The sequence below is a fragment of the Xiphias gladius genome, chromosome 18, assembly GCF_016859285.1.
Source record: "Xiphias gladius isolate SHS-SW01 ecotype Sanya breed wild chromosome 18, ASM1685928v1, whole genome shotgun sequence".
Classification (NCBI taxonomy): Eukaryota; Metazoa; Chordata; class Actinopteri; order Istiophoriformes; family Xiphiidae; genus Xiphias; species Xiphias gladius.
In genome coordinates this window covers 9,374,343-9,401,867 of record NC_053417.1, presented here as the reverse complement: position 1 = coordinate 9,401,867, position 27,525 = coordinate 9,374,343, and the positions used below count along the sequence as shown (strand labels likewise).

General features: G+C 40.0%; 2 protein-coding genes across 8 annotated transcripts in view; one reads left to right on the top strand and one right to left on the bottom strand.

The window, feature by feature from the left end:
• The window catches only part of borcs6 (BLOC-1 related complex subunit 6), a 49,082-nt gene extending 27,701 nt beyond the window's left edge, over positions 1-21,381 (bottom strand). For 2 of the 7 annotated variants that reach the window (XR_005709415.1, XR_005709414.1), the window contains exons 1-7: positions 21,240-21,381; positions 18,687-19,282; positions 18,100-18,286; positions 17,711-17,893; positions 14,690-14,853; positions 14,317-14,400; positions 13,247-13,471 (exon numbers count right to left, since the gene is read on the bottom strand). Coding sequence is in view for 3 of the 7 variants with exons in the window: in XM_040153380.1 (XP_040009314.1) it covers positions 13,346-13,471; positions 14,317-14,400; positions 14,690-14,853; positions 17,711-17,893; positions 18,100-18,286; positions 18,687-19,282; positions 21,240-21,279 (1,380 nt within the window). In the remaining 4 variants the exon portion in view is untranslated. Of the gene's footprint in view, positions 1-10,492; positions 13,472-14,316; positions 14,401-14,689; positions 14,854-17,710; positions 17,894-18,099; positions 18,287-18,686; positions 19,283-21,110 lie in introns of those variants that run through there. The other 5 variants (XR_005709412.1, XR_005709413.1, XM_040153381.1 and 2 more) reach the window with 5 other exon arrangements.
• si:dkey-72l14.3 (Glyco_hydro_56 domain-containing protein) lies at positions 1,881-8,892 on the top strand. The gene is made up of 6 exons (XM_040154021.1): positions 1,881-2,504; positions 4,240-4,488; positions 6,016-6,162; positions 6,700-6,786; positions 7,130-7,324; positions 8,497-8,892. The coding sequence occupies exons 1-6, from the start codon at positions 1,881-1,883 to the stop codon at positions 8,890-8,892; spliced, it is 1,698 nt and encodes a 565-aa protein (XP_040009955.1).
• Positions 21,382-27,525: the final 6,144 nt, after the last annotated feature.

The window sequence follows — 27,525 nt, the reverse complement described above, 5'->3', positions numbered from 1 at the left end:
CAAAGTCTGCTTTCTTTGTCAAAATATGGAACAATGTGTAATAGTCTCAGATGCATGGACAGTAAATTGATGATTTGTATGAAAACAAGGAGTACCTTCAATGCATTTATCCTGCTTCACTACTTGTGTACAGCTTCATATACAAATGTATAAGCATTGCATCTACTGTATCCTGCTTCACTGAGTGTATAAAATATTAAATACACCAGCTTTCTACATGACACGTGTGATTAGGGTAGCCCATGAGAAATCTTTGGTCTCGCTCTGATTTACTACACCCACTAAAACAGTGGAGACAAAGTCTTGTGCAGAAGATATGAACAGTTTAAGGAAGGATTTTAAGCCTTTAAATAAGACACTGAAGTGACAAAACAGAGTGCAGCTCAATAAAAGAGGAGACAGAAGGAGACACTAATCAACTCTCGTAGGTATATAAGCCAACAGTCACTCAACGGCAAAGAACTTGGCTCTAAATGTTAGTAATAAAGCAAAACTGCAAAGAACAGTAAAATCATAGGGGAGTACCAGGTGCAACCAAACAAGAAATATGACCAAAGCTTTCTTGATCACATGTAATCCTTCCCACTCTATAAGCTTTTCCATAACATCCCTCAGGGAAGCAAGAGGACAAGTAAGAATGGGCAATATAAGGAACGTCCAAGTCGTTCCTTACATTTACTCATTTGGCAGACACTTGTATCCAAAGAGACTTACAAGTGACAGACAACACTAAAGCTTCAGTACAGTAGGAGACCTTAAAGTAACTACTAAGTACTAAATCTGTTCAATTAGGAAAAATGCAAGGAGATCAGGTAAAGAAGTGCACTGAAAGTGCACAGAAAGTGCAAGTCAGGCATGTTAGGGTGTTAGAGGTGTTAGGAGAGGAGGTGGTCTCAGAAGAGATGAGTCTTCAAGAGATTCTTGAAGATAGAGAGGGACGCACGTGCCCTGATAAGATTTGGTCGCTTGTTCCACCATGGGGGAACTACAAACGAGAACAGTCTGTACTGTGATTGCCCTGTGGGCAAGGATGGCAATGCCACAACGTTCCTTGGAGGAACGCAGTGGCCGAGAAGGAGCATAAGACTGTATGACTGAGTTCAAGCAGATTGATACAGACACAGAGGTTACTCTCAAAGCAAGCACTAGTGACTTGAATTTGATTTGGGTAGCCATGGGTAACCAGTGGAGCTGAGCGACGTGTGCCCCTTTAGCATGATCAAAAACCAGACTGTGCGTGAAACTGTATTTCAGCCAGACCCTCTTTTTTAATTAATTTTTGATAACTGTATCTATGTTTTTGATATTCATGTTGTTTGCTAATGCCATTCTTGATGTCAGTTTTGTCTGTCCTAATCAGTTGTGTTGTGTGGTGAAGCCAAAGACAGTTTTCCACACTGTGGACATTAAAGTTCCTAACTAACAGACTAACTAATAAAAGACTACTGTATAGTATATACAGTATAGTTTATGTAAAGGACCTCCTTACCCAAACAATTAAAAACAAATTTCCCTTATCACTTGTGGTATGTGACAGTGCTGGTAGGTTTGGTTATATGTACTGAGGTTTGAGATAACCACAACTACCTTTCAGCTGCCACTCCAATATAATTGAGGTGAATGGTGCACAACACAGCAACTTGTCTGTCCAGACACAATCTCACAGGTGCTCAGGATAATCCATACACCTCACTTTGAACAGTTTATATTGGGACTGTTTATTCGGTAAAAGGTGGATCTAATGAGCATGGAGTGAGAAAATATGTAATATACCATTGTTTAGAGACTATATCACATTACAGACTGATGACTTCTGCTGTGTTTTACAGGAACATGATTGGCTGTAAGGGCCTGAAGGGGTGAGAGAGGTGGCCGCTCCAATGGCGTGGACCGGGCCACTGTCGCGTCCAGACCCAGAGCCAGAACCAGAACCAAAACTGACACCTTACAATCTCAGGACTAAAACATCAGCCACAAATTTTTCATTAACCATTCCTCAAGTCCAGCCTCCAGTTTTACTTCCCCTACTCGTCCTCCTACTCACTGCCTTTGCTGACCTCTGTACAGCCGGTCCACCCCAGCCAGCCCGCCCCCCTCTCCTGTCTGGACAGCCTTTTATCATCTTCTGGGGCATCCCAGACTCTTCCTGCTCCAGTCGGCCAGATCCCAGATCTTTCGGGATGGAACGGGAGGGCCGCGTTGCTGTCTTTTACGAGGACATGCTGGGGAACTACCCATATTTTGTAGACAAAGACACACCGGTCAATGGGGGGCTACCACAGCACACGCGCCTAGACAACCACCTCCAGAAGACACAGCAGGACTTGGAGGCAGCTTTACCTGCTCCAAGATACCTTGGGTTGGGGGTGCTACGCTGGGCAGAGTGGGTCCCCCAGTGGTCCAGAAATCGAGAGAAGCAGGCAATGTATCTGGAGGCATCAAGGAACCTAATGAAGGCTTTCTTTCCTAACTGGACCCCAGAGGAGGTGGAGAAGTGGTCACAGGTAAGGATAGTTCGTGTAAAGAGGGGATAAAAATGGTAGGTGGTAGAAGAAAGGGACAGCTGTGGCAGGGAGAAACAAGGGAAAAACACAAGTATGCAAGAAAAATTATGGGAGATAGCCTATCTTCCTTCTTTTTTCTTGCAGAGTACTCAGATACGTGACCAGATATTAAAAGGAAAGAAGGATAACTGAAAGGTTGAGGGAGAATGGGTGGAGACGGAGAGAAAAAAGTCAAAGAGACTGGCAGATGGTGGAGCATGCAAGATGCTGATGAAAAAAAAACCCCACTAACACACAGAAGTGTTTCTTCTATAGTCAAGAGAAAATCTTTGATGGAAAATGCAAATATCAACCTGGACGTGCTCAATAATAACATGACTATGGTTAAACTACACCAAAGTATCTTAATTATGTTGGCAATGATATTTTAAAGCTATGATAAGTGCAGCATTAAAGAGGTACCAAAGGAGGGAATGGGAGGAGAGAAAATGGAAAAGCTATGTGACAGGCAGGATAAACATGAGGGCTCCACAGCAGTGACTGAGGAACAGAACGAGGAAGAGTGACAATATACAATAAATAATTACCTTTGTGATGACTCACATTGACAAAGTGGTCCTTTGCATGATTTTCTCAGTAGAAACACAATGGCATCAAAATTACATCAAAGGGTAAAAGGTTGTTGATTTGCGGTTTGACTGGACCATTTTATGATAGAGGTAGAGGTGGGGAATATGGATAAAATTTTCTATTACAGAAAGTGTATATACACTATGTACTGTATATCACACAGTATATACCGTATATGTAGTGTATGTACATATCATTTGCAAGAAATTTGGTTGAGAAATTTTTTATAGGTAAATTAACCGGATGGTAGCTTGTTTTGGCTAATCGAGTAAATTAAAGGAATAGTTCGACATTTTTGGATAATACACTAATTCACTTTCTTGCCGACAGATAGATGAAAAGAAAATGACATGAAGATTGACCACACTCACATCTGTACATTAAATATGAAGCTGTTACCAGTAGCTGGTTAGTTTAAGTTAGTTTAGCATAAAGGCTTGAAATGGGAAAACAGCTAGCCTGGCTCTGTCCAATTGTAACAAAAGCTCACTAAGTAAGATACTATAGCTGCTTTGTTTTATCTGTATAAAAATCTGGGGTGATATATGGCAGACTATTTCCCTGAGTCTTGTTGGAGACTCCAGGAAGTGACTGTGTCTGGTCAAGAAATAGTCAGAAGATCACAACAAGGTGCTTTTACACCACGCTTTTTATACAAATTAAACAAATGAGTTATAATGTGTTAATTAGTGAGCTTTAGAGATGCTGGGAGGCTTTTTTGTTACTTTTGGACAGAGCCGGCTTTATATTTAATATACAGATACGAGAGTGGCATTGACTTTCTCCTCTAACTCTTTGCAAGAAAGTGAAAAAGCGTATTTCTAAAAAAATGTCAAACTATTCTTTTAAATTGCTGGAAAATTGAGGTAATTCAGCATATTGATGCAAAAATCCTACAAGTTCAATCCTGCCATAAAGCAGTCATGCTCAGTGAACTGTTACATTATCCACAATGTTCTAATAAAACGAGAGTGATTAAAATGTTAGCTACCTCAATAGAAACGGTTTTGCAAATTTCTAGCGTCTTCCTATCACCAAGTGTGTTGATCTGGCCATTTCAAATGTCTTGGGGTGACTATAAGGTGACCTATTGATCTCTTCACAGGTGGACTTTGAAGCAGCAGCCCAGTCAGTAATGATGGAGACTCTACGGGAGGTCAAAAGATTACGGCCCAAAGCATTATGGGGCGTCTCCCCTTACCCGAGCTGCTACAACGGCAACCCCACACAAACCATGTTAGCCAATTACACCGGCCAGTGCCCTGCTGCAGAGATGGCCCTTAACGACGAGCTTCTGTGGCTCTGGAAACGATGCTCCGCCCTCTACCCTCTCCTCACCCTGGAGAAGCTGCAGGTGGGAAAGGCTACTTTGTTTTTTTAAAATTCATAAGCATTTTTCAGTTTGTCTCACTTTTATTAATTGTTCATGCCCACCCTTACCTTAAAGGTAAAATTGATATTATAGTATAGAGAATAATCTATAAAGAGAGCATAGAAAGTCTGATCATAGGACAAAGAAAATACAGACTGATGACAAATTAAAGCAAATACCTGAATAGAGGATCATAAACCTAATGAATGCAGATAGTTCCACAGAAATGCACTGCATGGTACAATTATGAAGTTAACATCCAATCATTCTCTGTGGCCTGTATAAAAAAGCATAGCAGGCCCAGTTGATTCTGATTTTGCGTCAAGATGGCAAGGGGAAAAGGTCTAAGTGACTTTGAAAGAGGGTTCATTGTTGGGCACAGATTGCAGGAGTCACAAAGACGGCTCAACAGGTTAGTGTTTCAATAGGAACCGTGACTTAAGTGACATCTGCATTTAGATCTATGGGAAATACATGAGCAAATAGGGTCAGAAATTGGTGCGATTGGCACATTAGTGCAATTTGTGAGGAAAAACAAAAGAGCAACTCTTCCTCAGGTGACTGAGAATGTCAATGCAGGACATGATCAGACTGTGTCAGCAAGAACAGTCCGTCAATAATTACACAGAGAGGGATATTATAGTAGGGCTGCAGTGCATGGACCCCTCATTACAAAGATGGATGCACATTGGAGAGTTCAGTGGTACAAAAACCACTGGTCTACAGAGATGTGGAAAAAAGTGATATGGTCACAAGAGTCATCCTTCACCATACTCTCCACAAGTGGGTGAGTGCTTGTGTGGCGTGCACCGAGAGAACAGTATAGGCCTCAATGCTTGACCCCTAAAGTGAGGGGGTCCAGTGGCTCTGTTATGCTGTGGAGCACATTTTGCTGGCATGGTTTGGGTGGCCCATGACCTTACTAAGACACTTTGTTTTTTTTTTCCTTAATTTGTCACCTGTCTGTATCTTTTTAAAACGTATGTCCTCATAAGTACCTAAACTCAGCTGGATATAAACAGGAACAAAACTGAGGGGAGGAAGGAAATCAAGTCAAAAAAAAGGACTGACTAAAATTTGTCCCCAGAGCAGTTAACAACATCTAAATGACAGCAGAAAGACAACTCCCAGTATAAAACTAAAAATCGAGTGAAATGAAAAATGCCATGACTGGTTTATTGGTCAGGTTTTCTGAAAAGTTAGAAAACTTCTCCTTGTCAAAGCCAGTGCATAGCAACATCTCTGTGAGCCCAGAGACATAGCAGAGCGCGGACAACAAACCTCAGAGTTTCTTGCATTTGACAAAGATGATCCAATTTTAACTTGTCAGGCTGATTTGAAACCTTGTTATCTATGACACAGGAAAACTGAGCTTTAGAGAGCTTTAAAGGAGCTTTAACAGACAAATAGAAATATTACAATTCACTGTTATTTAAGCACTTCATAGTGTAACTGTGTTGAACTTGGTTTATAGTTAAAAGAGCATGCAATATGTCCCCCTTTTTACAGGGTGGGACCTCTGGAGCCAGGCGTTACTTATACAGTCAGCTAAGAGAAGCATTACGAGTAGCATCTCTGACTGGGACGGCGTTTGATCTTCCTGTATTCCCACTGGTCAAGAGCGTCTATGCCTCAACTAATACCTTCCTATCACAGGTGAGATATAACATCTGATGGACCAGGTCAGACGTACCTCAAACCTATTTCAACTTCGAAATGTTGAGAAGGATCAATGATAAAGTAGAACAAGAGGTGAGGAGGGACGGGTATATTCCAATAGTATGATGTCACTGATTATTTCCTGGCTCTTAAGTCTCAAAGTTTTATTTGGAAAAGAGAATAATTAAAGGCTGGAAATGTGTTTTTACTACTATTGGTCAGCAATATTATGAAATGTGTTGGACTTGTGGTGAAATAAACAGACTTCATATGATGAGTGTAATAGTGCATATGCTGTCTTTCTACATTGATGTAAACCTATTCAAATTAAAGCTGAGGCTTGACATTTCAATGTAGTATCCATCACTCAATTTTAAACTGAATGTGCTTAAGCGCAGAGCCTGAAGACCAAAAAAATGTTTAACTGTCCATATACTTAAAGTCTGGACTGTTTAACAAACATAAAGTTGAACAAAAGCGTGCTGTGCTGGGACTTTTTTATAGCTTCTTTTATTGTAAATTTTCTCTTTGCAGACAGACCTAGTCAGCACCATAGGAGAAAGTGCTGCCATGGGAACAGCTGGAGTTGTCATCTGGGAGAGAAGTGGGACTAAGACAGAGGTACACACATATACATTTGCATAAAGTGTACACACCCACAAATATGTCTGCACTTTTATTGTTATTTATGGATGTGATAATATTCAGCCCCCCCCCCCAGATTTCAGTTAATAAACAAATAGTTTTACTATTTCACTTTTTTCATTGCCCTGTTTAAGTCTCAAAAATTTTGCTTTGTTTTTTCTTCCTGTTCTTCATCAACATAAAAAGTGCAACATGACACAATTTAAGAAGAAACATATAAACTTTTTAAAGCAAACATACTGTCTATTGTATCTATCAACGCATACCAAAATCCCTGCTTCCTGTCTAAATCAAAGTGAACTGCATGTTGGTTTCCCAGAGAGAGTGTCAGGACCTGGCAGAGTTCGTCCGCAAGGTCCTGGGACCCTACTCCATCAACGTAACCACGGCAACTCGACTCTGCTCAGCCTCTCTGTGCCAGGGAAAGGGCCGATGCGTCCGTCAAAACCCAGAAAGCTCCACCTATCTCCACCTCCCGCCCCCATCCGTGGTGGTGGAGAAGGTGACGGAAAAGGTGAGAGAATGTAAATTTAAGCAGGTTTCAAAGCTGGATTTATAATGCTCATGCCCTTTGAACTATTCCAGTCATCATTAATTCTCTGCACAAGCACAAGATTGATGCCTACTATAGATGCTGACAGAGGCCTGTTTGAGCTTGTTCAGAAGTAAACCAGGCTCATTTTGTCCTTGGTCCAGCATTGGCAACATCATCAAAATAGCTCTGTGTCATTATGCAAAGCAGTGACACACTTCGGTACATGTAGTGACTTTAAGAGTCATATGACAGATTAAACACAACTAACTTACACTGAGTTTCCAGTTAATTAGCTATATAATGTTCAGTTGTTGTTGAAATTGTTGAGAGGGGTTCAACTGGATGGTCATTTTGGGGGCTGCAGTTTGTGGTGCTTTTAATATTTAATCTACTCTCATTGATATAAATCGGACAAAACTGAAGTTTTATGAACCTGTATGTAAAAGAACAACTGTATATATGTTACAGTGTGTTTTAATCTTTAAGTTACTGCATTACAGGCATGAACTGTGCAGTAACCACAGTGAAATCATGCTCACAGAAAGGTTTAGAAATACTTCTGGGACCTGGGAGATTTAAGAGGCTGGTACAATGCTCTTGAAAAAAGCCCTGATTGCCTCTTTGACTTTGCACCTTCTCTGCCAATGAACAGTTGATTCATAAAAGCCTGTGCGCACACAGTAACAGGCACATGTAAAGACAAACAACTTGTCAGCTTATGTTCTCTCTGTGTGGAAAGTTGGAAACAGAACAACTCATTATGAGTCACGACTGAATTTATAAAAAAATTAAATATAGAAATAGGAGAAAAACAGCAGGGAGTCCAGTTGCCTGAGGATCTGCGGTGTTTAGAGTTTGGTCTTCCACCAGTGAAAACAGGGACACTGTGTTTCTCTGGGAACACTCATCACTTTTTGCAAATCTATGGATGGGGCTTGGTATTATTCATAACAAGTACAACACAATATAAAGTATGAATATTGCTGTAACTGCGGAACACTATTAAATTTTTATATTTCCTTTTGAACATTAGCTGCATCATTTAATCTTCAGTTTTCAAAGTAATATTTTAAAATGTTTTATTATTTTCCATGAAAATTAAGGCAACGTTGTTTGCTAGTGTTAACATTATTTCCTATCATCCTTTTCAGGCAGAGGTAGCAAAGGCCACGGATCAGCCAGACACAGACGCAAAACCAGTTGATCTAGACCCAGCTGAGATATGGAAGAAAGACTTCCAGTGCCAGTGGTACAAGACTGCAGACGGGGACGTCTCAGACCAACAGTCCCCCAAAGACGGAGCATCTGTTGGGGGAACAGTAAATGAAAACGCTGGAGATATAGTGGGAACTACAACTGCTTCAACAACTGCTTCTACAACAAAAGGTGCCTCTGTGACTGAGTTAAGAGGAAGCAGTTCACCAGCTACTGTAATTCCAAGGCCTTCACTGGAACTACCTACAGACGGTGGTACAAATCCATTGAGTGCCCCAAACCTGACTGTTCTGTTGTTGTTGGTGGCTGGAAGGCAATGCCTGGAACCTTAAAATGTTAAATACACCAGCCTTCACCTGGAAGGTCTGGGCTATAATGGCCCTTCTTAAGTGCCCTTGAGCAAGACACTGAATCCCTGCTGGCTGCAGGCGTGCTGCTTTGTAGCTGAACATAACCTGAATAGAGTATCACAAAGCAAAAAGGAGAACAAACTATGTCCAGAGCTAGAAGTCCAAAGCTATCCCTGGATGTGCCAAGAGACAGTAATACAAACAATTGTCAATTACAATCAAATCAGCTCGAAAGTTGTCCAACCACAGAAACATGAAAAAACAGTCTTTAAAATTGCAATGAGGTTTTATAGTCTTTGCAAAATTTGTTTCTCCATTTACTTGTCCGTGCTTTGTTACGTGGAAATTACTTCTTCATTTTAAGGCCTCATGTAGTCGGGAGTTTTTCTTTCAAATAAATAGATGGGTCAGGTTAAAGGGCCGGTTCACCAAACAAAACAAAAAACAAAAAAACATGCAGTCAACAGATTTCATGGGGACTATTTCTTCAGTAGTAAGTAGTTTCAATGAAAACTACTGACAGTGAGGTGTGCAGATTATCCAAAGGAACTGGAACAGTTTTGAATTTAATTTTTCATTTCTTTGATTACCACAAATAAAATTCCATTCACTTTCATTTTCTTGGTGTGGCAGCAGAAAACTCTGAAAGAATATATTAAAGCCTGGACAAAAAAAAAAAAAAAACAAAACTACCTGCAGTGCTAGATACCACTTAAAGTAAGTGGAAACTTATGGTCTTCGGTAAGTTAGGCAAGCCGACCCTTTAACCGATCTTTTTATCTTGAAGAACTATTGCCCGTAAAGTAATTGAATTTGTACATTGAGTTGGACTTTGTCTCTTAAATTTCAGACAAACACAACGTGTGTAAACTTTGGCCTACAAAGTTTGCATATTGTCAAAAACATCCAGACTTTGCATTGGTGGCTTCTACCACAAAGGTTAATAACTGCAACATGCCTATCTGCTGAACTGCAGCACAACTTAGCAGAGCTCTCTGGCATCCTCTGCATGAGTTCTGCTAAAACTGCACCATTCAACATAGTCTTCTCTGACATGTCACAGTAGGAAACGCACAGGTGTAAATAATTAAATTATGATGGCTGAATTCCATTTCGCTGCTTCAGTTTCAGGGTCCTGATATTGTTCATGCTGGTTCACTGTCACACAGTCATTGCTTACTGGGACAGTTGAATAGAAAAGCCCCATCATTATATTGTTAGTAGCACCTGTTCTTTTTCCTACTATGGCCAGCCAAAATGTCTGCTGTGAAAAACTGCTGTTAAGTCACACCAGCATGTAATTAGGGAAAATGTCTGTTATAAATGCTGTATCTGTTCATTCAAAGGACATCCCTCTGAAGAAATTCAGATGACAAAGGACGTCCATAATAGGCAACCTGTACATATGTACAGTGGGGTGCAAAAGTCTGAGACCACTTGCCCGTCTCAGACTTTTGGACCCCACTGTACATATTTTTATAAATCAGAGTTGTTTATATCTGCTTCTTCCCCATCCACATCCTTCAGTGCTCCCTGCGGCAGTATACTGTAAAAAAGACTGAAACGTTTGTTTTTGCAGCTCATGTAAATTTATTTGTTATTTTTCATTAAAATATACACTCAAGACGAAGGGTATCTAAATCATTTGTAGTCACAGAGAGAGATCATATGTACACAGGTGCATCTGATTGTACAACAGAAAATTAATGAAATCATACATTTGTATATATTATGAACAAGAAAATGACATTTCCTCTCTCATCTACCATGTCAAGGATCCTCTCTCACCTCGGAAATCTACCAAGACTCCCAAATGTCCATTCTCTGGACGTTTTTACCTTCATCTGCAAAAGATAATTTACATCTTCACGGCCTTGGACATATTTGAGTAAATTTCAGTATCGTCAAGGGAACCAGGATAATTATAACTTTAATATAAGCTTTTTAATTATGCTTCCCCCTGTCTTTGAATTTTTCCCTGACACATTTCACAAGCTTTTGCCAACAACGTTGAGGAAAGTTACAAGGAGACAAAGAGCAGATGTTACATTGAATGCAATCCGAGCTTTTTGTGAAGCCAATAACATGATTTATTTTCCCACAGTAGTGAAATCACATTAAAAGGTGCAGAGCTGCGTGTAGAGACAGTTTAGAGAATACAGAGTCACGTTGCTGCTCCAAGTTCCACTTCCAAAGGTGACACTTTGAAAAGACGTTCAAAAATTATGCATTTTATATTAGATTTAGGCATCAATATTATGGCCAACATGTACTTTGCCTGCAGTATTGCTCTGATAACGTTTTGTAGATGAAATATCGCAAAAGGTCTGTAGTGTCCAATATAAGAAAGCCATCACGACACCATAAACACTACTCAGGCCAAATTACATATTGCCTGTCATCAGTAATAGGTACACGTACAAAAATCTAGTACACGTACAATGATTTACTATAAGGCTATCCACCAGTGCAATGACAGAAGTACCACTGTCTCTTCATTAAATAGAGTGTAATGCCCCATGAGAGCACATGGCTTTAGGTTGGTAAAATAACAGCCAGGTGACAATGCAGTAGTTCAGTGTCTTTTAAACCAATAAATACTCACTTTGTAATCAATTAAAAGTGATACAAGTCCATGTTAGATTACATCCAAAGGCTATGACCTGACTCCGTCCGGCGACAGTTCCCAGATTCCCAGAACTCTCCTTCGTTCAATGTTTTCCTTGTTGAAGAAAGCAAAAGCTAGGGCGTGTTGCACAGCAACTTAACTGTTGTCTGTGTAATTTCTCTGTGACTGTTCAGTGCAATCAGAATCAAACCTTAAGCAATCTGAGTTTAATATACAGATTTCCCAACATTCACATACACATGTAGTCAATTCAGAATTAATGCAGATTTTGATTCAAATTAAGGTATCTTAAGTTAAACTTACAGTTGCAGCCAAAAACCTCAAACTACTTCGGAAATGGTTGAAGTTTAGCAGCTAATTTAAGATGAAAACCATGTTTCAAGTAGAATTTAATGGATTTAAAAGAATGTTTTATGAAATTGAGCTCTTCTAATACATATATTATTTCTTTAAATTGGCTAAATCAAAACTGAACCAACAAGATCCAATTAATGACACTGAGCAGTTTGTTGGCTAGAAATAAATTTTAAAAAATCTGGAAATGAAAAGATTTTCAGTGGCTTCAAATTTCAAATTTCTGTCTTGCATAAAGTGTTTTCACTTCTGATGACATCTAAAAGTAAAATCTTAAGTATCTAAAGCTTTTCAAATATTCCACTGTGAAGGCTGTGAAGGCTAGATAAGATATTTTTCCAGTTATTTTCTCAACAACATCTTGGATTGCATTGACACAGACGAGAAAAGATTTAGCCCATCTGACGCCTGGTTCTAGCTTTAAAATTAAAGAAGCAGCCCTGTGATTCAAAGGTTGCCAGTATTTTTAAATTGATGGACAGTCTGAGAGAATCTGAATGGAAAAAGCGACACTTTCTGGTCAGAGAGCAGGAATTGGTCAGTTCCCAATGACATAGAGAAGCATTGTCTTTGAAAAAGCATGCATGTTGAGAAAACTGAATGAACAAACATAAAAAAGACAGACAGACAGATGTGGTGATCCACTCCCTTCAATGCTTCATTTAGCCTACAGTGAAAGAATCTGATCTTTTTTGCATAAGATTAAAAAATAGACTTTCTGTTCCTGTGCAAAAGTCACCTTCTGAGCAGTTTATACTGGTCTCTCCATAGGCAGAGACAGACAGAGAGAGAAACATTGCCCCCATGAGGGGAGGAGAGGTTAGTGCAATCTGAACCAAACAGGCTGGACGGATAACAACACACAATTCCTCCTGTAAAGTGGGAAGAGAGGGCGTCTACCCCCACATCTCTAGGGATCTGTTTGTACGTGTGTGTGTGTGTGTGTGTGTGTGTGTGTGTGTGTGTGTGTGTGTGTGTGTGTGTGTGTGTGTGTGTGTGTGTGTGTGTGTTGTGTGTGTGTTGTGTGTGTTGTGTGTGTTGTGTGCGTGCATGTGTGTGCGTGCGTGTGTGTGCGTTCAGGGCAAACGTTTCCAAAAATTATCAATTCGTGAAATTTTAATTTTGTAAGAGGAAACGAGGTTGCTTAAAAAGAAAGAAAAAAAAAAAGAAAAAGCTCAGACCCGAGAGCGAACAAAGCGCAATTCATTTGAGATCTCACAACACAAACATGATCACCCTCAAACAATGAACAAGCAGAGGGACTATGAGTGCCACTCATCCAGCATGCCTAGTACCAATGTTTCCAGTACTCCAGAGTTGCACTTAATCTTCGCTGCGGTGTGTGTGTGGTACCTGCAGAGGGGTGGAGTTACTTGCAGACAGCCTCGTTCAGGATGTGCTTGATGTTGGATCTTTGCAGCTGGGATGTGTTTTCGTACAACACATGCAGGGTTACTTGCAGATCGCCTCAAGAGCGTCCAGGGTGCGTTTGATGTCACGGATCTGTGCAGCCAGGGTGTGTATGGGCTGCATAGAACGATCCAACTCCTCACAGCGAGCCATCAGCGTGTACATGCCCTGTGGGAGCAAAAATGGCAGGCAATGAAAAAGCTGATGCTTTAATATACAGCTCAGCCATATCAGTAGTGAAAAAATGCTGGAAAAATGACAAGAATTTCTATTTTCAGAAAAGTTCTTTCACACAAAAGTGTATAGGATCAAAAACTCTTGATATGGAATGAAAACAAAAAAATCACACTCCATCAACTGTACTCACTTTATGGAAAATATCATTAGTAAAGCCCCGAGAGTCAATCAAGCACAACTGATTATTGACAATGTTGTCAATAAAGTGAGTACAAGTGATGGACCATGTGGAGAATTCTTCGTTTCCCACATGACAACGATAAAAGCTATGACTGGGTCGCCCATTGTGGCCTTGATGTAAAATTTTTCTGACTTTCTTTTCATAACACTGCTGACTTGCTTTGTTGATCCTAAAATTTCTTGTGCTTCCCTGATCGCTAATGTTTTTCTACTCAACCTCTCCAGTCTGATTTCAAGATAACAAGTCATAAAATAGATTCTGTATGCCTGTAAAATGACCCACTCGTAAAATAATTATGAAATGATATCCAAAAAGAAATAAGGTAATATATGCATCCAAGAGGATGGAGAAAAGATTACAACAACAAATTTCTAAATTGAGCAGAGTGAAAGCAAAAGTTCAGCTATCATTATTCTGTCATCTGTCGCGCTGAAAGTTTATAATGCATGTTGTGGTGGACCCACTCAACTGGCTCTCTATGTTTAGTGACTCCTTACATTTTCCAGTATTACTACCAACAACCCCAGAGAACAAGCATGAACATGCCACTTTCTGTCAAAGGAACATGCACCCACACAAATACACACTAGGTCACCTTTATACTCATGTCTACAGACTCTCCCAGGCTGTCAACTGAGTCCCTGTAGGTCTGGATGTAGCCCACACTCAGAGCTGTCATCTGGATGAACAGACAGATGGACAAAATCAATCAATTACACAGATGGAAACGAAGGATGTGCGGGTGAGAAGTGTGTGTGTGTGTGTGTTTGTGTGTGTGTGTTTGTGTGTGTGTGAGAGAGACAAGAAGAGGGCAAGAAGATGTTGTGAGTGAGAGACATTAAGAGCCAGCTGTGTGCATACATGCATTTAGGTAAGTCATCAAAATACATTAACTGAAAAGAGATGATGAAGCTAAATACGGTCTGTACCATGAACCAGGTCATTTGAAAAAAGGGTTGAAGACTCACATTCTGGATGGTTCCATTGAGGCTCCGCATCATCATCTCCACACTGTGTGCAACTTCCTGTGTGTGTTTCTGCAGGTCCAATAGCACAGAGGGATCAATGGGTGGGATATCCGCTGGTCTCCGTGACAACCCCCGACTTCGGTAGATGGGACCTGAACAGTCCGCTGGCAAGGAATAATTAAGAAATTAGATGGATAATGCACAGTAAAAGGGCTGCAACTAATAGTTATTATAGTTATTATATTATACACAAAAGATTATTTTGTTGAAATAACAATACAAACATCTAAATATATTTAATTTTAACAGTTAAAAACAGATAAAAGCAGATAATCCTCACATTTGAGGAGCTGTGACCAGCTAATGTTTGCATTTTTGCTCAATTAATGACAAATAACGAATGACTGTCAAAACTGTTGACGATCAAATTTCTGTTGATTGACTAATTGACAAATTACTTCACCATAATACACACATTCATACAGACCACACAGACAGACAGAAAAAGGCAAAGAATGATGCAAACCACCAAAAAACACAACCTTTGTACAGGAAAAGTGAAGAAATTGTGTTGAAAGTGAAAAAAAGACAAAATGAGACACACATTATACACAAGAGCAACTGAAGAATTATTCCCATTTGAAGAAACACCTGCTCTTAAAAAAAGACTGCCTGCACAAATTTAAACAAATGATGGCACTTAACCGAAAGAACATTTGTGCCTCAAGTCGTTAAATCTTGGAATACACAAAACACAGATGGCCAGCGGACCAAAGAAACAAGTTTCCATCTCTGAAAAAGATTCCTGTCAGGGTGCAGCAGGACCTCTGTAATAAATTCCCCCCAGTCTAAACAAAGTCTGTGAGTCATCCATCCTAATTGAATCAGCAGGTAGAGGGAATGAGCTGCCACAGAGGGCATACTGACTGTGTTCCTGTGCTTAAATTGAGTGGCCAGTTTAGCTGACGCTCTAATCCAGAGGGATTTTCCTCTGAATGAAGGGCAGTGGTTCATTGTCTTTCTCCTGGAAAATTTGACAAGACAGATGGTTGCTGACGGAGAGGCCAGACTTGGTCAACCTGTTGAACCTACGGAGAAGATTTAATTCATGAAATAGCTGAATATGTGTGACCTTTTGGAAAATATATGTTTCAGTTCCTGAGGTTGAGTCTCTGCAGCCTCATTAAAACACAATCTGAGGCTAATTTAATCTGTCTGGAACAAGTAGGAAGACAGGGAGCGCAAGGGCAAAGTGTTAGTCTTCATGACATTTTAATTATTTGGTTAAAAATGTCACCCAGAGATGACTCTATAAATGAGTAAGCCGGTTGGGATTCTGTGAGCAAACCTGTGATTTTCTTGTTTGAAGGAATTTTTCTCTAACCACTAGCCCACATTTATGTGTTCCCAAATTGTACCGCACTATACGGGACAACCAGCTATTTTTAAATATAATGGGGATAACCTGTCAGACTGCAGTCTAACAAGGACCGATAGCTATCGAACAGGTTGCTGATCCACATCTTGATGCCATTGTTTGTGTCCTAGCTGCTACATTCCTTGTGTAGGACAAACACTTGAGGTTATAGTTGAAACAATTCAGAAACATGGAAAAGCTGTTTATGTGTCTTGAATGTTCTACGTTCAATATGTACTAGGGATGTTCCTAACGATTAATTTCCCTGTCGACTAAACGGAAATTTAAATTTAGACTTGTCGACTAGCCCAAAAGTAAGAAAACACTCAGAAAACAGTCTGCGTTACCTTTTCAGACCAAGTGGGATCACTGTGGGTAAACGATGTCAGATTGGTTTACCGAGTGTAGCAAACATTAACAGTGCTAGCACCGGCTAAGCACCAACTAGTGGTGAAGTTATTGGTTACATTATAGTCGCAGCCATTTATTCCTAGCTATATCTCTTAATTCTATTGTTTGCTGCAACAACCCAATTTCAAAGCCGTGTGTGTCTAAGTTTGCATTCGTCCTAACCAAAAATAAGACTTCTAATAAGACTAAAAAAGACTTGAATTTTTCAACTGTAGAGTTCCTGTTAAGTCAACATTGCTCTTCACTACTTATACTGTATGTTTACTGTAATCATTTTTTCAGAGCCTCTGCATACTACCTTAAACAAAGAACGTGCTAGTACAAAAAACATTCTAAACAGAAAGGAATCAAATACACACACCTATGAAACAGTAGTAGAAATGGATGAACACAAAATGAGGCAAATCTGATGAAAAACTATTTTAAAATGAAGTACATCTGGCCCAGATCAGGGTTACTTCACAATGGTGCTGCATTGTGAAAACTGCAACACTGTAGAAAATTCATGTAAGCCTCAGTTCAATGTAAGCCAACAGACACAGCAATTTATTTGCTTAATATAATGCATCGATTCTCCATTACTTCATCTGGTTGGGACATGACCAAAGCTATGCATAAATGATGAGTAGCGGCTGACTGGACCTGTTAGCCTCTGCATGGGAAAACTGGCTGTGAATCTGACTGAGAGCCAGACACCCCACAATGCAGTTGCAGCACCACTGCCTATAAAAATGCTATTAACCTGCTGAAATGCCATTCCTGACACCTCCCTCTGCAGAGGAAAATACAGGAAGTTCATCTATTTGACTCTCCTGACCCTCAGCTATAAAGCTGCCGTGAAAGCAGCCTTCATCACTGTAGTCTGTTTGCACATCCTCCTTATCAGTATAAATACTACATGCAAACATTTCTTCTGCACATGTCAAATACAACACAAGACAAAACATACCAATAGGTAGATCCATAGAGTATACTGTGTATAAAATATATACACACTTTTTCTGATGCCAGCACAGAAATACAAGCTCACTTCTCTTTAAATCATCTTCATTTAAGGACTGGTGTAAATTGATGTTAACTTTAAACTATTAAGGGAAACTTCTATTAACTGGTTTATGAATTACAGAAATGAAAGAAGTCACTTAATTTGTTTAAATAAAATCTTGTTAAGTTTGATACTGCTCCATACTCACAGTCACTGCAGTCCAGACTGGGCTTGGAGCTCATCTTGATCTTCTGCTCCAGGTTCTTGGTGATGAAGTTAGTCAAGTCTCCCTCATGGCTGACTGTCCCCTCTAGCTCCAGAGCTGACGAGATTGTGGCCCGTCGGCCCTCTGACTGACCACTTCTGCCCCCTCCCCGTGCACCCGAACTGCCTGTGGAGACAATGCCAACATCACTTACTAAAGATAATATAATAATAATACTGTCACCAATTAGGGACTTATTTAAATATGAAAGCCCTTCTTGATAAAGTTACAATTTCCAATACTTTTCTTTTACTTTATTGCTTTACTGAAAGTGTTACGTTATCAATTTAGGCAAGTAAGAAAAAGACAGAATCTGTTTGACAGATATCTACCTCCACACGCTTGGCTGATTTCATCCAGGCTCTTGCTATCCTGCATCCCCCGGACGTTGCGAACCCAAACCTGTGCCATGACGTGGGGAGGGCAGGGGGCGTCATCTGAGGGAAGAAGAGGAGGTGGGGGAGAGGAAGAGGAGGAGGTGCTAGGACCAGGAGCTGAGGACGAGTAGTGTCGTGAAGACTAAAAAGTAGGTGAGGAGGTGAATGCAAAATGGAGAAGAGGAAGTGAAAAAGTTAAATTACACACTGACAAATCATTATGAAACCAACCGAAGAGCTACACATTACTCTTGCTATTTATAATCCCATATTTCTCTTTGATAGACAGCTTCTTTCCCCACCTTCAACTTTACCCATTTGGAAAAATATGATTGGCTGTCAGTGATAGTCGTTCAACATCCTGTAGTTCATCTGAGGAAAACTGTCTCAGCACATTCTTTTTAAAAGCAGTTAAGCCCCAATAGCTCAGCACCTTTTTCTTGCTTTGTTGACTGTTATTTTCCCTTATTCCCATGATGCCTTCGACTCTTTTTACTCTAATAAAGACAAAAGTCAGATAAATAATCCAACAGTCCACTCACCTCCATCTGTGTTCTCCCTCCTGCATACTGATTCCTCCACTTGTGTTCATTCTTCTCGTCATCCTCCTCATCCTGTTTCTCCTTCTCTTGGCTGTCAGTGCCTCTGTCTACATTCTCTGCCTCTGGCAGCTGTCTCTCTATGGTAACAGGTCCTCCTCGCTGAGATGTGTCTTTGGTGCATGCTGAGTCCCACAGCAGAGCTGCACCAGGAGGCTCGACAGTGTTAGAGGCCTCAAGAATGTCTCTGATGATAGATCCTGATTCAGAGTCTCCTGTGCATGTGGCAGCAGGGAGGGAGGGGTCTGTCACCCAAGGGGTGTGCAATGATAAACTAGAGGTTCTCTCATTAATGGCCATCTCTGTATCCAGGCGACCTTCGCCATCGTAAACTTTGTTTTCCACATCTGCATGGTTCTCTGTATATCCAAGGGAGCCATCATCTGATACCTCCCCAGGACAGGGCACTCTTCTCCCCCCACATTTCACTGAGACTGAAACATGAGGGCCATTCTCCGAAGCAATGGGTATTACAACCCCGTTAGCTGTTTCTGGCACTTCTGTGCCAATCACAGGGGAGAGACTCATCCCTCCACCTGCTAGTGAAGAAAGAGAAAATGTTATAAGATTAAGCTCTGCCTTTTTACATCAATTTTTAATCCATGATTCAATTAGTGTGTTCATATGCCAAAAGGGTGTTGACATGTACCACTGCTTAGTAGGGCTAGGTATCATTTGAAAATTCTCAAAAACGGACCAGTGCCAATATGATACCGGGGTTTACTCCTGATACGAAGACAATGTTTTATTTCATACCTTGGTTTGGGGAATATAAACATAATTGAACCCCGTCTCCTTGCTGGATGCATTGGTGTTAAATATAGGACTGTATCTAAATGACATATAGTCTGAAGCTAAAACATCCATCCATCCATCCATTAACTACACTACTACTACTACACTGCTTATCCTTTTGAGGGTGGTGGGGGGGCTGGAGCCAATCCAAGCTGACACTGGGCAAGAGCCCTGGACAGGTCACTAGTCTATCACTGGGCTGACATTTAGAAACAACCAACCAGTCATGCTCACATTCACACCTACAGGCAATTTAGAGTCGGAAATTAACATAACCCCTGAACCCGTATGATTTTGGACTGTTGGAGGAAGCCGGAGTGACCGAAGGAAACCCACACTAAACACTCCGCCACCCCCCTGAAGCTAAAACAAAGTTTACTAATTTAAATCAGGAAACATCTGACAGTTTTCATTATTCCATCCTTCAGACCCTTTTTGGTTGGTACTAATAAGTTTTGAGGCTCAATACCCACTTATACGGGTGGGTGATATGGATAAAATCTTTTAATATGGTACTTTTTTTATGTGGCGCTATCTAATATATGGTGGTATAGCAGATTTTCTGTAATTTCAATTAAAAAGAGATACAACAACAAAATGAAGTAAAGTGCATATTTCCAAAATCAAGGTACATTATCACATTAGCGTAAAAATTCTGTAAACCAGAAATCATAAAAAGAGCTAGGTGGTGTAAGTTGTATGGCAAAACGTCTAGTTTCTCTTCAAAGCAACAACAAATAAGAAAACTGTGGTTTATCTCTTGGTCCTCTGAATGAAGTACAGGAAGTGATCATGAAATGAGGAAAATTTAGATTCTGAAGAGAGGTCTGTGATGAGGACTAGGATCTAAACAGATGAGCAACAACGTTTCCATGTTGCAGGTCAGGATTTGGCACGCCACTGGTTTGTCATCAGCTTCCAGACCTAAACCTGGGACCTTCAGCCTGGGTGTAGTGATGTGAAGACTGAAACTCAAGCTGAAAATTTAGTCTTTATACGCCTTTGAATCCTATTGTTTTCCTCTTGGCGAGGACTATTGCATCCTTCCAGCTGCTGTTGTGTGGGGCAGTTGTGCCACTTATAAATACAGATATTTTCTCAAAAATGTGAAATGGCGTAATAGCAGACTGCTTAGCTTAGCACTAGCTTACTCTAAGCTAACCTAGTGTTAACCCTAGCTTGCATTCTCAAGACTTCATGCAAACAACGCCTGTAAAGGGTGAACAGAACTCCGTGGACAACGAATACGTTGTGTAAAGGACAAACAGGAGCAAAGAAAAGAAAAAAGAGATGAATAACTGCCCATAAGCGGTGAGGAAGTTGATGTCCTCCTGTATGTAGCCGCCTTGCTAACTGGCTGTCAGCGGTAAATGTTGAATGTTGAATGATGTTAGCACTGCGCGGCTAACGTCAGCTGCTCAGGCCTTTAAACCACAATACTTTCACGGTTTGCTTTTTATTGCCTGGCACTAGTACAGGACAAAGGGTATTTAATGTTAAAAATGTGTACTTATCTATGTCAAGGGCAAACAGTAGTAACACGTAGCTCAATTTAACGAAGAAAACACTCACCCGTGCAGTTTCTATCCTGAGAAATGTAAGCAACCGAGTCCTATCTGAAATTCCTTCCCCTCAAATCCCAACACAACAGTTCCGCCTTACAATACAAAAGCAAAATGAAACTTAGGGCCCAACATATACCTGGGTCCTCGGCCCGAGTCTGCATCATATACTTCCACATCTGAGCTGATTCCAGCTATAATGCATTGTTGGCTGACAGGAATACCTTATGCGTGTACGGCAGAATTGGTCGAGATGTTGAAGTAGTATCTGACAGTCACGCTGTACGTGGGCCGGACATGGGCCGAGGAACCGGGCGCATAACATAGAGGAAGAAACAGACTAAGTGGCCCAAGTATTCGCCAGAATAATTTTGCTGGGTTACACTATATCATTCCAAATGTAAATAATGCCAGTTCTTCTCCAACAATGTAGCATCATATGATGGAGTATTTACTGAAATATTTTTTTTGACATTACCCTAACCCAAAGCCACTGTTGCTCATTTGTATTTAAAAAAAATCCAAATAGTTGTATAGGACTGCTGCTGTTTGCTGTGGCATTATGATTATGCACAACATTTGACTCCTGAATGCTTAACTGGGATGGGTTGATATTTTTCTACCCACATCACCAAGGTTCACCCTGCATGTATCCCTGTTCTCCTACAGATGGAGACAAACACCACAGCCCCTCGGGCCATAACTTTGCAAAGTTTAGAATTTGCATTTTGGTGCAAAATATATAGAGGCAGAGTGTCCAGCTGAGTAAAGACACAGGAAGACCAAGGTTCAGCATCCTGTGTTGGCAGATGAGCCTGAAGGGTCTTGAGCTAGACACTAGACCTTTTTAAGCTGTAAGTGTGCAGCTGAGCCTCTGACCCACTGGTGAGGGGAGTAATGATGCAGCAGAAGAGTTTCCTTAAATAATTTATTAAATACTGACTATCTGATAACCTCAGAGATATTATGAGTTTCGAAGGTCATATGAAAAAAAAAACCTGAAGCTGTTTCTTATGTACAACTTCTAATCTCATGAGACCCAAGAGTCAGTGTGTCCTGGTTTGACTTTGTGCCTACGTGATCTTGAGTTACCGACCTCAAACAGCCACTTTGCACTTTGCTGTAAAACATAAGTATTTCCTCTGAACGTCAGAAAACCTGGGAGGCACTGTGCTGATTGCATACTGTGTGGTAGATTCTTGAGAGTATGTGTTTCACTAATGATATGGCACACAGCAACACATTGCAGTCTCGTGCTCAACCTCTAAGTCTTAGTGATCAGTTACATTGTTTTAGGGAGGTGTGAGGACCATACAGTAAAAAATTTCACTGATAAAAGAAGAAGTAGAGTTAAAATTAAAAGCAAAATCAGGGGATTAAGCACTGAAACACTGCATAGAAAGACTAGTAAATCATTTCTAGTAACAACATATCACCAAACAATTTCCCACAAGTTTCAGCTTTGGAAATCATAATGATATAATTGTTAAAGATATTAACACAAGATTCCTTCTTGTGACATTGTGTTCACAGTATCATCTTAGAAATGGATGTATTATTATTCCCATAAATTCCAGTCTTCATCAAAATAAGTTTGCCGTGCACAAAAGGACAATCAGGGCAAATTTTGCATGGCTGTGTCGGTTTTAATTAGCTTTAAAACTGCTGCTCTTCTTTTGGCTCATAAACCCTTGATTTATTTGAGAAATGTGTTTCAAATTATTTAAACTGATGCTGAGGAGGAGGCTTAAATAATGAGAAGGCCTTGGTTTAGCCTGTTAGCCTCCACAGTGGAACCTGGGCCAGTGTCTGTGGCTTTTCAAACCACTGAATGTGGTCTGAAAGGACAAACATTGCTGCAGAGGAGGAGAGAGGATTCAAAACCTCACTGTCACCACATCTGAAGATCTTGTAAAATTTCTAATCTACCCCATGCATCCAGTCCAGCTGCTCCCGTTCTCTCGGTGGGTATTCGGCTGTTTTATCCTATTTGTTCTGTCTCCTTTTGTGCCAAACATTAAAGCCTGAGACATTTACTTAAAGATAATTAGACTTCTGAAATAACCCAATAGTTTCCAGAGTTTCCCACTAGAACACTCAATAATCACTAGGACCCTTACCAGATTTTATTTTATTTTGTGAGGAGGTTACTGTCAGAGAGAAGCTATTTTAACAGACAAGCAACAGCCACAATAAAGGAAACATTTAGGAAAATGAGTCATACAGACCAAATTTCAAGCACGTGCCTTTATACAAATTTGGGTGTTCCATAAAAAAAGTTGGTGACTGCATGTTGCACATTGGCAACCAAAATGACAGTGAGGGCCCATAAATCGCAATTTATTAATTGCGTTCCAGTTCAGGGGCAGGTCGGGCCGTGTCCTTCAGAGGACCTGAACTGAACCAGTTCCTTTTCCCTGAGACAGTTTATTCTCAGAGAAACCAAAACTAATGTTCCATACAGGTGCTGTTCATTAATTTTCAACACCAGGAATTGCCTTCAAATAGGGAGCGACTGTGAAAGAAAAAAAAGTGAATGCATCACAAATATAGCTCCATTGCATTCTTCTTGTTTTAAATTCTATAGATCAAGAAAGTAGTATAAAACTTATCATCAGACTAGACAAGCATAGACTAGACCAAACTAAACTAGATTAGATTAGACCAGACTTGAAGCTGCAAAGTTTTATTCCTGGCCCTAGAAATGAATACTACATAATTAATTTTGACTGAAACTCCTGGATCTGTTTTATGCAAATGTACAAATGTTTGCACTAGGAAGGCTACAACAGGTGTTTTCAAAACCAAGACAATCTTCAGCATTCATACTTCCAGATGTTTATATTATATTATGCATGTCGTGAGGGAAAATGGTGGGCTTTGGATGGAAATTCAGAGATTTTTTTTTGTAGGTTGTCATGACCAGTTTAGAAGAAAATGAATTTATCAAGAATGAACAACCAGAAGATCTAGTGGTTACAAGTCAGAGGAAAGGACATCATCAATTAGAGGTGCCTGTGAAAATATGTGCATACTCAACAACTGTGGTATCCTTAAATGTCCACAGGAAATAGTTTGAGATTCACAGAAAACCATCTGAGGCAGTTAGCTGTAAAATTCAATCTTAAGCATGAGCAGACAGTTTTATTCAGCATGAGAACTCCACTGAAAGGGATACTGTGGTGAGGTGCACAAACGTCTTGCTACACCTAAAAGGCACTTTTATGAGCAAAATGGTGAAAAGAAGACTTTCTGGTTGACTGAGCAGTGCAGGAAAGAAGAAAAATGGGTTGATGAATCATTCTGTGTGGCAAATGCTAAAAACATCTCCTCCTAAGTGCTTGTTCCGTACGCTGAAGTGTAGCGTTGAATTGTTTGGTGCTTTTTCCAACACTGCTGTATGTTGTTATTGAATCCTTGAACAGAAAACGCCAATAAAAATGAAGCCCTATTGAGTCACCAGTTTAGTTGCCATGACAGCTTGTCAGCCTGGTCCAGAATTTCCTTTATTTTGGTAGTCACATGCAGCTGGTAACTCCAAAGGTGTTCGGGTGAAGTGAATCTGTCATGTGTTAACAGGAATACATGTCTGGTAACAAGTTCTGAAAATGTGGCTGTGGCCAGTGACAATGCCAGGCCCCTCTGGGTTTTATTTAAAATCCGTCTCAATTCGTGGTTTGAATCCCTGCCTCACCCTCTTCATGAGGTGCAAAGCTGGTGTTGAAAACAGCTGTCTGACAGGCCCTGCAAGACTAGTAATGAGGTACATAGAATTTATTCTGCTTGCAGTTATTCACCCGGGAGCACCATGCTTATTCTGCATGTGTCCTGTGATAGTATTTGACAAGCTACTACAATGCTATAGCACTTCCTGAAACTGTACTTAGGCACAGTGGTGCTCTGAGCTAAATGCTAACATTAGCATGCTAACTTTGACAGTGTCAAACATTCTGTTTAGCAAATAATGTTAACCATGTTCACGAGTTTAGTTTAATGCGTTAGCATGTTAACATTTGGTAATTAGCACTAAACACAAAATACAGATGTGGCTGATGGGAATGTGAATTCTTTTTGCAAGTATTACATAAACCAAAGTGCTTCTGGTCAAATTTTGACCTGATGATGGCACCAGATGAAAAGGTAAATAAATGAACACCAAAGTTATCCTCTGAATGGCTGCCAATATTCGTACAACTCATTTTTGCAGAAGTAGAGATATTTCAAAGGATCATCCAATACCATCAAACACTGCCATCCCTACAGTCAAGAAAACTTGTAGCACCCCTGAAGGTATCCAAACTGATAACATACTATTACTGTATATGGTCAGGTTTGTGAGTGGAGACCAAGATTACTTGGTGCTCTTGAAGGATTTTGGTATCCGTGTTTGCAGTACTCAGTACTGAGTCCACAAACAAGAACATCAAAATGTTTCCGTCTAGAAGTGTCCTTGATGAGCGTATGAAAAAATATATAGTCACAGTCAGCATTTACAAGTTTCCACTGCTCAGAAGCCAGAACCAAAATCGCCTTCTTTAAAAATTCCCCTCCAAACAGTGTTTAATATATTTAGTGCGGCCCAACGGGTAAATTGTCACCAATCAGCCAAAAATACTAATTCTATTTATTGAAATGAGATCTAGTTTGCAAGGCTAATATAATTATGGTATCACTTCTATATTTTGACCGTGGAGGTTTGTAGGAAACACTGGAGAAGGAATGTCTCATTCTTATCAAAATATACCACTGCAATACACTAATTGACTTTAAACGCATGGTTTTCTGTTTTGCCGTGATATCCTGTTTCCCAGACAATCAGTCCAATAATTTCCTCAAGGATAAAAAAACATAAAGCCACAGTTGCTCATGTTTGACCAGAGCCTGTCGATGTCGAAAATTAGCGTGCGTTTATATTGTTATGTATGTAAATAACAACATAAACAAACAGCAGAAAACAATGTTTTGTTGACCCCCCCATTACCTCAAGGGTTTGGAAAGGGTGAAGAAGTAAAATGAAGATGGCTGGGCATCCGGCACGAGCCATCAGATTGCTCAGCAGAACATACCAGTTGTTTAACATTTAATAATAAAGTACTGTATGTGGTCACTTTGGCAGAGATGAATGGTGGTTTGGTATTGAATGGTATGTTACTGTCTTGGAATGTAGACAGCGATGGACGGTGTTCAGGAAAAATAATGTGGCTGGAGTGAAATGAATCCCTGTAATCGAGCTGTGTACTGATTAGTGTCCAAAACTGTTTTCATGCATGTGCATCCTTAAAAAAAATGCTGAATATGTAAGTTACTCTACTTCGCCGTAAGCCATCTTCAAACATTTTCCTTTTTATACTGTAAGAAACAGCAATGAGGCCTGAATTGGCTGAGAGAGAGAGGATTTACATTATTTTTAAATGCATCGTGTTGAATCTTCGTTCAATCTTGACAAACTGTACATTGTTTAAAATCAGTCTCACAATTCTGCTTTTATAAATCATTTAAAGATCAATCTCACTGCAACAACTACTTTTTTGTAAAACAAAACCAAGCAGTAAAATTTAAAAAGGTGAGAAGAAATGTTTATCTGTGCTTCTGTGAGTTTGGTTCAGTATCTACGAATTACAGCTAAAATTACCTTTCAGAAGAGACCAAGATCATGACTGTACTCTAAATGACTGAAATACATTAACCACCTGTGGGTATGTCATTTTCTGGCTTCTGCACCAAAAAGAGCGTCTAAGCGTGGTGACAATGGATTTTATAAAAGATTCTATAGGGGTTTTAAAGGTTTGTAAGAGCTAAATGTTGGAGAATTGTCTTAAACCATGAAAGAACATAAAATAAATAAACTCAACTACCAGTACATTAATATGGTTTTCACTTGACAGTGTTTTAACCTTTTATCTGCTGTATATTTGTGTGTTTGCGTGTAGTTCAGTGTCTGGATTTCTTATAGGCACAATAAACCACAAAACACAAAGATAATAATTTGAGAGCAGACCTTTATACATATTTACAAAAAGAAAAAAAGACTCTCCGCACATGAAAGGAGATCACTTAATGACAGTTTCATTCTGCCTGCAAAGAAGTCGTTCTGGAAAATCACAAGAGATGAATATTGGCACTGAGATGTAAATACAGCATAACAAAGTGAAACACATGAGGCCATTGTAATGACTGAGGAGCAGCTCTGCACCACGTCTCTGAGGGAAACACTAAATGTTTAAAATGGTCCACCATAAAAATGTCTTGTAGGAGTTCTGCCTCCTACTCGTGTGGTGTGTGGTGTGATCCACAAAAATATACACACTTTACACACTCATATACACACATTATCCACAAGCCAGACTCCATACAAACTGGATTATTTTCATATTTTTTTTAGATTGTTGGATCTGTTGCATACTTGTGTAAGAGTAGAGAAAAAA

What these genes read in the sequence shown, in the direction of transcription:
- si:dkey-72l14.3 (XM_040154021.1), top strand. Translation starts at nt 1,881, where the DNA reads ATGGCGTGGACCGGGCCACTGTCGCGTCCAGACCCAGAGCCAGAACCA. An exon ending in CTAATACCTTCCTATCACAG is followed by an intron (nt 6,163 to 6,699) that starts GTGAGATATAAC and finishes TTCTCTTTGCAG; the next exon opens with ACAGACCTAGTCAGCACCAT. An exon ending in GAAGTGGGACTAAGACAGAG is followed by an intron (nt 6,787 to 7,129) that starts GTACACACATAT and finishes TTGGTTTCCCAG; the next exon opens with AGAGAGTGTCAGGACCTGGC.